We start from the raw sequence: 12,856 nt of genomic DNA, 5'->3' as shown, positions 1-12,856 counted from the left end.
CTGGTGCGGGGATCGTAACTGAAGCTGGGGGACGGGCACGCGGCGGTTCCCGGTACTGTTCTATTCTGTGTATCTGGAATGCCCCGTTTTAGGGTTCTTCCCACCCCCACCAGGGGACAGGCTTCAGCTCCCCGGCGCGCCCACCTGCTTGAGCTGCAGGACCGTGCCCAGCGTCTCCACCATGGGGTTCTTCTTGTAATGCTCCACGAGGTCCGTCAGAGAGTCGAACCGCTCGCCTCCGCCAACATCGTACTTCAGTTCCTTTCGACACAAAAAAGTGACATTTCTGGCCTCAGAATTAAGTTGCTCTTTGCCCGACTGAGGTGCAGAGGCGACCTGCCCCCCGCCACGCCCCCGCCCCCAGTAACAGAAAGAGCAGACGGCTGTGGGGACACCAAGGCAAGGACGCAACAGGGGTGACAAAAACGCACTGGTGGGCCCAAGAGATCGCTGTGAGGTGTGAGGAGCAGGAAGTGAGCACCCCAGGAAGTGAGCACCCAGCACCCACTAGGCCACAAGAAAGCCTCTCTTTCGTAAGTTCACCAGTTCTTTTTTAATGAAAACCCGCGTTCTTCACTCTGACACTGTCGGCTGAGCGATGGTTCAGGAGGCTAATGAGTGGATGGTCAATAACTATTTCTCTTGAAACGCAACCCACTCCAAGGCCAGCGAGGCAGCCTGATGCCCCGTATACACGTCTTTCCTTTCACCTCCCGCTGAAAATTATAAACAGGGACCACTTTTTCTATCAAGGAGATCAGGAGAGGCTATTTGAGGGAAACAAAAGTTCTGAAGTGAGGAGACAGTCATAATGACTAAAAGTGGAGAAGCCCTTGGCTGAGTGAGCAAAGAAAGCCTGACTTCGGAAGTAACGGTGTCTGTCTTCTCCCAGCAGAAAAGTCACCCAAAGACACGCTTTTGCCAGAGCCAAGCTCCGGTGAGGCTTTACCTGGCAGCGGATCATGACATGGGTCACTTTGGACTTGCTGTCGTTGCTCTCCCCCTTGTCATCGCCCGTCCGGACAGAGAGGACGAAGTCTCCGGGGTGGCTCTGGCTCTCCCGCACCAGAAAGCTACCATGTTTTCCTTTCTCGGTGAGTAACTTCTCTGCTTCTTTCCCAGAGAGGTGTCCATGAAACCACCTACATTTTCAAAAATGAAAATAAATTGGGTTCTGCCACGGGAATCACAACACTCTTCCACAACACTACCATATATAGTCAGCTCTCCTAAACACAATTTAAAAAAAAACAAAACACATTCCTCCAAGAGATTGGGCGATGTTGCATCAGCCAGAGTTTGCAACCTAAGCAGGTGGGAAGAATGACAAAGAGAAGGATGATCATCAAACTTCTTCAATGAGCCCCCAGTCACTAGGAGACAAATGTCCTCCATCTTTCCTATTTCTTTTTACATCTCCCACCTTCTGAAAACATAATTTGTTAGTTTTCCATGCCCAACGTTAAAAGGACCAACTATTTAATCAAGGTCATGTCAAGAAATTATAATAGAAAGCTACGGTAAAGCCAGAGAATGATTTGAATGTTTGCCCTGGCACGTGAACAGTGTGCAAAACAAGACCTTCGCTATACATTAATTCAAGCATTTCAAATTTTTCCATATTTCCAGCCTGTACTTGGACAGCCTCCAAGTCTGCTACTGACATCTTTGGCCTGTATGCTGGGTTATCATTTCAAACTTTAATGCATATAAGACTCAGCAGGGGTGAGAGATTTTGCTCAAAATGTGAATTCCCAGTGCTCACAAGCAGAGATACCAATGCACTACTGAACGGGGCCCAGCAGTCTGCATTTGTGACCAGCACGCCCCGACACAGGTCACCTGCGGACAGACTCTGAGATACTATAGAAAAACCCTAACATAGGCCTGTTGTAGGTGGCTTTTCCCTCGTGATCTTGGTAAGAGAACAAGCACTATCATGGCCGACGGTGCTAATGGCTCATCACTAAAGGAATCTACTTCCAGTTATTTTTCGTCCACCCTCAAAGAAACAGAGTATAATTTAGAAATAAACTGCAGAGAGCTGGCGGAAAGCCTTTTGCTTGAAGCTACAGGGCTCCCTGAAGAAGCAAATGATCAGCGAATAATAGCATCACACGGAGGTGCACGTTGAGGAAAACCACCTGAAGACACAAAACGCGCCAACCTAATTAAAAGACCCTGAATTTGCACTGAGTCAGAGGAGACTGGGAATACAGAAAGCCAACAAAATCCATACAGATTAAGTGGCGCCCCAGTGTACGCCCGCTCCGCCCCGACGCAGCGGTGGGGGGACGAGCTCAGCAGCAGTGACGTCCCCGCTAAGGGGGGCCGTGCTCACACGCTGGTGGAGGTAACAGGAAAGAGCTGCTGGAAAACCGGGCCCGCAGCTTTCCCACTTCTGGGCTTCAGCTGACATCTGTTGGTGGCATCGCTGAATAGCTGGGCCAGGAGCCACTGCCGACAACTGCTGTGACTTTGGTGTCACCGATTCACTGGTTTTCCCCTGGTCACTCCCAAATGTCATCGGCTGAAGCTCAATAATCTTAAAGTTACTGCACGTACTAAGAACATACAGGAACGGCCTGAGACTCCTAGAATGAGCGTAAGTAACACTGACCGAAGCTTTTCCAAGAAAAGGGCGCTCTGAGGATAATCTGATCCTATTATTCTTATTTTAATAAAACTTTAAAGATTGCAGCTTGGGGTGAAAAGGCGAAGGGATTCATATGTACAAATTGGCGGTTACAAAATAGTCACGGGGATGTCAAGTACAGCTTAGGGAATATAGTCAATAACATTTTAATACCAATTATAGTGTCAGGTGGATGCAAGACTGACCAAGGGATCCCTCCGTCAGTTACATACACATCTAACTACTACGTTGCACACCTGAAACTAATATAATATTGAATGTCAACTGTAATGGAAAAATTTTTTAATTTTTTGAAAACAGACTGCAGCTTGAGAAACACCTGTTTAAATGCAGCCACGTGACTCCTATGGCACAGGAGAGACCCAGAGACTCCGCAGTTACTAAAATGTCGCTGACCTTTCAGAGGTAGGATCTGCACAGTTCAGAGGATATTTCAGCTCAATCACATCTCCGTTCTTCTCCTTTAGTTGCCCGTGGTGTTCCATGTAATACTGAACCAGCTCAGCCAGCGTGGCAAACTTCTCCCCTCCGTACAGGTCATAGTAGTCACCCGTGTTCTGAATCTTGATGTGAGTGACAGCTCCATTCCTTCTACAATAGACCATGAGAAAGGGGGTGGGGACAAATAAAGTGCCGTGCCAGTACAACGGACCTCGTGGTCATGATCAGATTTCCCCGAAACATTGAAACAAACCCAAGGAATGAACGAGTTGACGCCTTTCCCGTAAGGAAAGCAGTGAGTGAAATAACCACACCGTCCAGCATTTCAACACAAAGCGCCCCGCTTATTAGCTTCTTTCCCTTATACACCTTCTACTTTAAAAGTCTGACCTCTCAAATCCCATATTTTAAGTGGCAACAATTTTCCCTCATCATTAATCAAGACACATATAACTAAAATTTAAACACGCATCTACCGTGTAATCCAAGGTGTCTACTCCTTAGTATCTCGCCCAAAAGAAATGAAACTGTTTGGCTACCAAATGACTTGTATAAGAATATTCACTGCCGACTTATTTATAATAGAAAAAAATTGATAACTCAAATACTTATCACCAAAATGGATAAACAAGTAACTACATACTCACATAACAGAATATCACACAACAATTTTTAAAAAAAAACAATATACGTGCAACAACATAGATGAATCTCAAAAATATTATGAGAAAGAAGCCAGGCACAAAAGAATACATACTGTATGACTTAACTTACATGAAATTACAAAGTAAGCACAACTATCCACGGGGACAGGAGTGAGAAGAGCAGTCGGTCACCTCTTGGGGGGAGGGAGAGGAGAAAGAGGGTGCAAGCGAACTTTTCCTAGGGTGATGGAAAACCTCCCTGTTTTGAAGGGGGTGTTGGTTACATGAATATACACATTTGTCAAAATTCATCTCACTGCACACTTAAGATACTATATATAATCGCATCTTAAAAATCACTTAAAAGACATATAATTGACCATTTCCAGCGCGAGATGGCTAACATGTTATCCCAATGAGCTGACATAACATTGGCCAGAAGTTTCCAACGCTTGGCAATTATAGTTTGCCTGGCCAGACCCCGGTTTTCTGAACTGCTAAATACGTCTTGAGCACACCCGTTATCACCTAGGTGGACCCCCACTTATTTTTAGTCTGACCCTGTAGCATTATTGATGAAGCCTCTGAAAATTAAAAGCACAATTCTACTGAAGAAAAAGGAAAACAGGAACTGAGGAGAATAAGAAAATTCACCCCACGGTGTTATTAAACTAACAACATCTACTTCTTATTTTTGGTGACAACCTTTTCCAGACGGTAGAAAAGGCACTTTAGGTCACTCTCCTCCAGCTATGCCTGACTTTATTTTACCACCTGAGCTTTCAACTTCTAGCCTTTAGTTAGTGCCACAGCACAAGACATTCACGTATGGACTGGATCCATGTACAGCAACACAGGAGGGTCTCAGAGACATGTCACTGCATGAAAGGAGCACAGTGCAGAATGATATGCCTACCATGTACCATTATGAAAATTTATGAACACACACTATATACTATGTACTACTACTCATGATACAGAGATAAACATTATATTTTTATTATAAATATTACTTACATATTATATTACAAAGTTATGAGCTTTCCTATGAATTAGAAACTTGTGATACTAGCTGCCTCTGGGGCAAAGGGAAAAACAGGATCATGGGTAGTGAGTAAAGGGAAATTTTGCTTTGCTTTCTATTTTGAAGAAAAAAAAAAGACTGGTAATAAATATAACGTGTGTCCCCTGGCTGATGCGGCTCAGTGGACTGAGCGCCGGCCTATGAACCAAAAGGTCGCCGGTTCGATTCTAGTCAGGGCACAGGCCTGGGCTGTGGGCCAGGTCCCCAGTTGGGGACCCACGAGAGGCAACCACACATCAATGTTTCTCTCCTTCTCTTTCTCCCTCCCTCTCCCCTCTCCCCCTCTTTTATATATATATATATATATATATATATATATATATATAAAAATATATTGCACATACTTTTTTCACATTTATGTACTTTTTTTCTCAAAATTAAAAGAGGAGCATCTTCTGTGTCTAACTGAAAGCATGGGCATGTAACAGAAAGGCTAGATTGCCTGCAGAAAACCAGAATGCTGAACATGTACATGCGAGCGCACATGCTACACACAGACACCGCGGCACACACGCGCACATACTACAGTGCCTGTGACATCTACCAAACATATAAGGAAACATAAAAATGAAACTCGGTAATGTTGCAGAGCCATTAAAGGGACTTGTTCTAAGTTCACACACACACAAAAAAAATACACAAGTGGCCTTTAAACTTATGAGAAGATGTTCAGCAAGAGAAATGAAAATTAAAATTCCAGGACGGGGCGGAGGGAGCAATGGGGGGAGGAGGAGGGGGACCACTGTAATAGAAAAATAATGGACACATTTTTAAAAATTCCCAAACAGCATTTCTCACCTCTCCTGCTGGGGACGGTGAAAAACGTGACCGCGCGCAACCTGACGCTGTGGAAACGCAGGCGCTCCCGGGCACGGCCCATGGCAATGCGGGCGGCGCGGGCACCGCGGAGGGGACCGTGGGAGAGCTGCGCTGTATCTACCCCTGCTCTCTGCCTGCCATCGCACTCTCAGAAACGCACCCTAAAGATGCGTGTCCTGAAGCACGAAACACACGCGAGAGCTTATCGTGCCCACGGCGGCCTTAGCCAGCTTCGTAAGGCACTGGAAACCCACTCCCGTCTGCAGGAGACTGTGTGGAGGCACATGCTATGCCCCCGATTAACACGAGAATGAGCATGGGGAGATTCTGTGAGAGGAAAAAGTAAACTACAAAGAGATTGTTTAATGATCCGTTTTATGTATAAAAAGAAACACAAAAGGATGAACCGGACACTAATGGAATTGGTCACCTACAGGGATGGACAGAAACCACGTGCAAGAATCAGATTTCCCAGAATATGCCTTTGTAGATAGGTCTGACTTTTCAACCTTGTCAATGCTGCACATTCGAAAAATAAAATTAAGTTGACAAAGATGAAAAAACTGAACACACAACAAAAAAATGGAATTCAAAATGAGAGAAACGAACCTAACATTGTAGTAAGTTCACAACTACACAGAAAATGAATTCCTGTAACTCTGGATACAGCACGGATTGTACACCCTTAATGGGACAGATTCTAGGAACAAAAGGACTCCAAAGAAATCACGAACTTCACTTAATGGGTTTGAAATTAGAAGTGGTAGCGGCACGGCCGTTCTGCACCTGTTTTTGTGCCGCTGGGTTGGGCACATGAGGTCACATACTGATGCCACTGTGCAGCAGGGTCCTCACTACAGAAGGAAAACACAGCCACAGAACGGGGACAGGTGAGGGAGCTGGGCTGAACTGGAACTATCAGCTTGAACACTTGGTTTTAAATATGTAAATATTTATTTCCCAGCTCTGTCTACTCTAAGGGCCTACAAGCAATGACACCCCAGGAGCATAAACACCAAAAGACGGAGCAAACAGATGTGCTTCCTGATGGGAAATTATGGAATGGCTTCGAAAGCCTTTATTAAAATAATAAGGGAAATTGGAGTATGGACTGTATATGAGACAATATTATTGAATCAATGTTTACATTTCGCACATATAATAATGATATTGTAGTTATCCAGAATGTCCCTGTTCCTAGGATATGCACACTTAAGTATTTAGAGGTAAAAATCAATGTCCTGATATGTACAACTTACTTTCAAAAGATTCGGGGGTGGGGGATAGAAACTGTATATGATACACCCCAACACACACTCAGAGAGAAAGAACAAACATGGGAAGATGTTTACAGGTAAAGGGAACACGGTTGTTCACTTTTTCATCTATGACCTTCTCTATAGGTTGAAAATTTCTCAAAATACAAAGTGCAGGGGAAAAGTCCCCACTAATTCTGTAGTCTCGGGTCTGCCCCTCACTAGCCATGAGACAAGCTTACTAGCTTAGCCTCTGTGCCTCAGCTTGCTCACCTGCAAGGTGAGGTGGTACCTGTTCACAAGCTGGCGGGAAAATTCAATAAAACGATGTGTGTAGCCTGCTCAGCACAGTGGCCTGGAATAGGCCAAGTTCTCAATAATGTCTGCTATCATCATCATCATCATCATCATTGTTATTATTACATAATCTCTACCCAAACTCTTACAGATCAAATGTCGCTTTGGGTCAGATGTCTATGTTGGGACAAGCCCAGAAGACGTGAAGGCTTCCACTCATTCTGTACCGTATCATATCATGGAAGTAAAAGCCAATGACAAAGGGTCCTTAAGAAACTAATCTACACTGAAAAGGGATTTCCCAAGTTCCAAAGGAATCCTAAATGAATCCTCAGGGATACATCTTTATTTTTAAGTAATATTAATAAAAGCAAATTCATAAAGCAGTTCAGTTCTAACTCCTGGAATGAGCTCAAGTAGGGAGAGTACGTATTTAAAGAGAAAGTCAATTTCTACAAAAATTCTCCGACACCTACTCAGAGACCTGTAACAGGATGCTGGCCACGCTGTTCAAAAGACATTTTAAACAAACTAAAAACAACCCAACATCCAGCAATAGGGGACTGGACAAACTGCGATGTGTTCACACCATTCAAATATTAGAGACAATAAAATTAATTGCATATATAGGTACCAGTACAGAACTTCCAAGTTTTTTAAAGGAAGTGGCAGAATAACACATACGTTATAAAGCTGTGGACGTGGATGCTAAGAACACACACAGTACAAATGCAGTTCAAGTACAAACACGTGGTCAGGAAGGACATATGCCAGCCTCTGGCGGTGGTTTCCTCCGGGGAAAGAGGGAGGGGATTGGGACTGGGCAGGGGAACACAGGGGACCACAACTTCCTCAGTGATGTTTTAGTTCTTGAAAAAGACAAATGATCTGAAGAAACTCTTTAGAAGTATTTTTCCCACTAAGAGATCAACGGAAAGGCAGGCGAAATGTCGGGAGCCAGGCTCAGGATGCGTGGGCTCAAGCAGCGGGCGGTTTGGGAGCCGGTGAGACTCGGCTCCAACGCACCCTCGGCGGTCTCTCGGGGGACAGGAAACGCCACCAGCACCCGCCTTCTGCCGAATTCCCCAGCCACTGGCCCTCAGAGCCGGCACCTGACCCCCACATGCGCTCAGATGGGGTCTGACCCGCAGGCCACACCTCACCACAGGGCGGCGGGCAGGCCTTCGATCCCCAGTGGGACAGCAAATGGCCCGCTGCGGTGCTTCTGGGTTTTCTTGTTTCTTACTGAGTTTATTGGTTAACAAGATCATATAGGTTTCAAGTGTGATTTTAACATTTCCTACCTGGAAAACACTCGGGAGTCTGTCTTTCTCTTCCCACTTACCGCACAGAAAGTGTGAAGTCTCCAGGGTTACTTTTACTGGGCCTTGCCAGGAAACTGCCATCAACTCCTCTGGTCAACAGTAGGTTCTCGGCCTCCACGCCAGTGATATTGGGGTGAAACCATCTTGAGAGAGAGACAGAGAGAGCAATGACAATAAAGGATGCTGTCAGCACTGCGCGCCACACTATCAGAGTGGCATCGCCCATGAGAAGACTGGCTCCTAAAAATACAAACCAAACCTCCCTGACCCCCTCCTCGCCCTCCGCTTGGTAGGATCCGGGGATCCTGCCAGCAAAGGCGGTGGAGCGGGCGGGGCGGAGGGGGCATGGGTACACAGCCAGTCACTTGGCGGGCCACGCCCAAGGTGACAGTCCTCATGGGGAGGGGATGGAACACATGGAGTGGGATTAAACAAGCAAGTAAGTAAATAAATAAACTCCTTAATAAATAAGTAAGCATACTGACGATAATGGGAGCCAGGTTTCTCGCTATTTAAAGAGATATAAATATGGAAAGAAAGAAAGCCAGAATAAATCCTAACGTGTAAGACTGGAATTGAAGGTATCCATGCAAACTCCAGAAGTTAATACACATATGGAGATAGATATATCTAGAAATGCAGGTGTACCTTTCTGCATGTGTATATGTATGCACGCACACATACGTACATATTTTACTAGTTCTGTCTTCGGAAAGAGCCTGGGAGCAACAGCTCCCAATAGCAATCAGCATGCTCGGCCCCCATGTCTGGGCGTCTAAACACCGTTCTCCGCTAAAAGGAACTGGGCTCCTTAGAGAAACAGAGGATTCCGGGGCGGGGGCAGTAAAAGGAATGTGAGCCCGAACACCTTATTGTGCCCCAGGAAGGAAGAGCTCCAATGAGGACCCGTCAGAATGACACAGTGGCAGGCCTGAAGGTCCTCCCGCTGGCCAACTCAGAGACAGTTTGTACCTCCAAGTAAATAATGATAACAGAGTATAACTCGTTGAATAAAACAGGAAACCAAGAGTCCATGCACGGTATTAATTTTTAAAAACTAATTAAGGTTCATCAAAAAATTAATCACAGAATTACCATAAGATCTAGAGATTCCACGAGAATTGAAAGCAGGGACTTGAATACACATTTGCACACCCATGGTTACACCAGCCTTACTCATAATACCTGAAAGGCAGAAGCAACCCAAGGGCCCACGGACAGGGGAACGAATAAACAGAATATGGTTATATACAGCGACGGAATCTCATTCAGCCTTAAAAAGGTAGGAAGCTCGGTCACATGCTACAACATGCATGAACCGTGGAGGCATTATGCTGAGTGAAATACACCAGTCACAGAAGGACAAATACTCGATGATCCTACTTTATAGGAGGTCCCTAGAGTAGTCAAGTTCACTGAGACAGAAAATGGAGTGGAGGCTGCCAGGGACTGGGGGTAAGGGGAAACAGGGGTTCGCATGTAATGGGGACAGAGCTTCGGGTTTGTCTTTTGCTATAAAGGATGTTACAGAAACCATTTGAAAGGGAGACAGTACCATTATAATATCAATTTCCCTGATTTTGATGCGCGTACTATGACGAGGTGTATGAGTGACCTTGTTTTCAGGACATACACACACAAGAATTTTGGAGCAATGAGGCATCAAGTCTGCAACTTTTACTCTCCAATAATTCGGACGGCACCCACTTCAAAACAGTCCTCTCGAGTTTCCAGCAGGATTTCCTTCATGGGCTCCAAAGGGCACCAAGATTTACCGTAACGAGAGTAATTTCTGGAGTCCAGGGATTCTGGACCTTTCCAGGCTAATTCAATGCTCCCAGGAACCTAAGTCAATATTAAAGGTAGAGTCCTGGTACTGACGATCAAATGAACTTTTAAGAGACTGCTCAACAAATACCGGACTGTTTACAGTGTTTTACAACAGCGAAGGGGCCAGCGCAAGGGTGAGCAGCTGTCACAAATCGTGCGTTAAGGACACAGAGTCCCATGGCGTTAGGATTAGGCTCGGATCACACTGGCCTGGGTGCACACCTGAGCTCTGCCACGAACAAGTGACCTGGGCAAATTCTTCTCACCTGATTCCTCATCTGCAAAGTGGAAATGATAATTCTTAGGTTCATTTTAAGGATACAATGAGAATCCATACACTAGAACATTATTCAGCCATTAACAGGAACGAAGTGCTGACAGACATCACAATTTGGATGAACTTCAAAATCATGCCAAACCAGAGAAGCCAAGAGGCCACATGTTACTGATGCCACTGATGTGGAATGTCCAGAATAACCAAGTCCACAGAGACAGAAAGCAGATGAGTGTTTGCTTGGCAGGGGGGTGGAGGGTGTTGGTAATAAGTCCAGGGTTTCTTTCTGCGGTGAAGAAAACACCCTACAATTGTAGTGATCACTGCAGTATGTGAACATACTAAAAACCACTGAACATGAAATGAATTAACTGTATGATGTGTGAATTATAGATCTCATTAAACCAGTTTTTAAAAAGAGAATAAACTGGGCCCTGGCCAGGTGGCTCCATTGATTGGAGCATGATCCTATGCACCAAAAGGTTGCAGGTTCGATTCCCGGTCAGGACACATACCTTGGTTGCGGGTTCAATCCCCAGTTGGTCGTGTACAGGAGGCAACCAATTGATGCTTCTCTCTCACATTGATGCTTCTCTCTCTCTCTCAAATCAATAAATAGGTCCTCAGGTAAGGATTAAAATATATGTGTGTGTGTGTATATATACACACACACACATATATACACACACATATATTATCTTGTGATAAACAATGCAAAGAAACACAATACATAATTATAAAATATGATAGAGTTGATACCAAACCTATCAGCCGTAACAATACACGTGAATGATTTTGTTTTCTATGAAAAAAACTGACAATCCATAATGAAGATAAACGCTATGATGATTTATGTATCAAATAACACAGCAATCTGCTTTATGAAGCAAAAACTACACCCTGGTCCTCATTCTAATAAGTTTCTAGTTATTTAAAAATTAGAGTGGTATATTGAAGTATTTCAAAAATACCCTTAAACCGACAATTATCAGGTTAATGAAGTGAATAAAAGGAAAATTACTTTCATCTCCCTCTCCCACCATCTTACTCATCGTTCGTCTTCATTAAATGAAACCCTGCAGGCTCAGCGGTTGCTTTAGTTTCCATCACGGGTCACCCGGCTAATCTGTTCCCTACTGTCACCATGTCATCTCTTTCTTCTTTTTTTAAAAATGGTTCTGAAAGAACTTCTCAGGTTTCCCCCCACACACACACGGTGACAGCAGCCTCCAGTGCAACGCTGACACCTTCCATTAGGACCTTTGTATCTGGTTTTCCTGATTTCCTTTCTTTTCATTGTTTGTGTGTTTATGGATTTTAGAAAGAGAGGAAAGAAAGAGAAGCATCGACGAGAGAGAGAAACACCAAGTGGCTGCCTCCCGTCCTCGCCCCGACGGGCCGCTGAGCCCGCAGCCCAGGCGCGTGCCCTCTCCGGGGACCAACCCCGTACCCTTTCGCTCCGTGGGCTGACGCTCTAACCCACGGGGCCTCCCGGCCAGGGCTATCAGGCTTATCCTGATTTTCGTGCCCATTTCATCATTCCTTACCTCAGCCAGCTATTTTGGGCTTCTCTAATTTTTTTTAGAGTCAGCGTCCTTTCAGATCTTGTGGAGAACAAAAAACCAACTTTCTAAAATCTTTTTAATTCATCATTATAATAGCACAGATAAGTAGGCAATTCAACAAAAAAGCCCAAGCTTCTCTTAGGCTCCCAGTTGCACTCTTCAGAAGTAACCAGTTAGCAGTTTCTTAAGAAAGGTCTCATGCACACATATACATACTTATCTACATGTACATGTGTGCAAACACACTTCTGCCTCCATGCCTGCCTGTGTGAAACACACACACACTGAAGCCTCCTGATCTATGCCCCAATTTTTTACTACAACTTAAAGTTCTTTAAAAAAAAAATACTTCATTTATTTTTCTTTTTAGAGAGAGGGAGAAAGAGAGGGAGAGAAACAACTGGGGACCAGGCCTGCAACCCAGGCATGTGCCCTGACCGGGAAAGGACCTGGCGACCTTTTTGTCTGCAGGACGACACCCAGCACACTGAGCCACACCGGTCAGGGCTGAAGATCTTTCTGTATCAGTACATTCTTTTTAATAGCGACATAATATTCCATTGTATGACTACATACCACCCATAATTTAAGCCTTATTCGAGGACACTGATATCATGTCCAGGTTTTTGTTATTTACAAGCATCACAGCAGACAGAACACATCCC

At 44.8% G+C, this 12,856-nt stretch overlaps 1 protein-coding gene across 1 annotated transcript in view; it reads right to left on the bottom strand.

Annotated features, from left to right (window-relative positions):
• The window catches only part of PTPN11 (protein tyrosine phosphatase non-receptor type 11), a 54,000-nt gene that overhangs the window by 31,428 nt on the left and 9,716 nt on the right, over positions 1-12,856 (bottom strand). The window contains exons 2-5 of the mRNA XM_090290878.1: positions 8,543-8,665; positions 3,053-3,247; positions 950-1,142; positions 145-261 (exon numbers count right to left, since the gene is read on the bottom strand). Of these exons, the coding sequence (XP_090147004.1) occupies positions 145-261; positions 950-1,142; positions 3,053-3,247; positions 8,543-8,665 (628 nt within the window). The remainder of the gene's footprint in view (positions 1-144; positions 262-949; positions 1,143-3,052; positions 3,248-8,542; positions 8,666-12,856) is intronic.

Source organism: Furipterus horrens, unplaced genomic scaffold (assembly GCF_987537825.1).
Source record: "Furipterus horrens unplaced genomic scaffold, mFurHor1.1.pri manual_scaffold_11, whole genome shotgun sequence".
In the NCBI taxonomy this organism is placed as follows: Eukaryota; Metazoa; Chordata; class Mammalia; order Chiroptera; family Furipteridae; genus Furipterus; species Furipterus horrens.
Note: the sequence above shows the minus strand (reverse complement) of the source record. Positions and strands in the feature narration are given on the sequence as shown.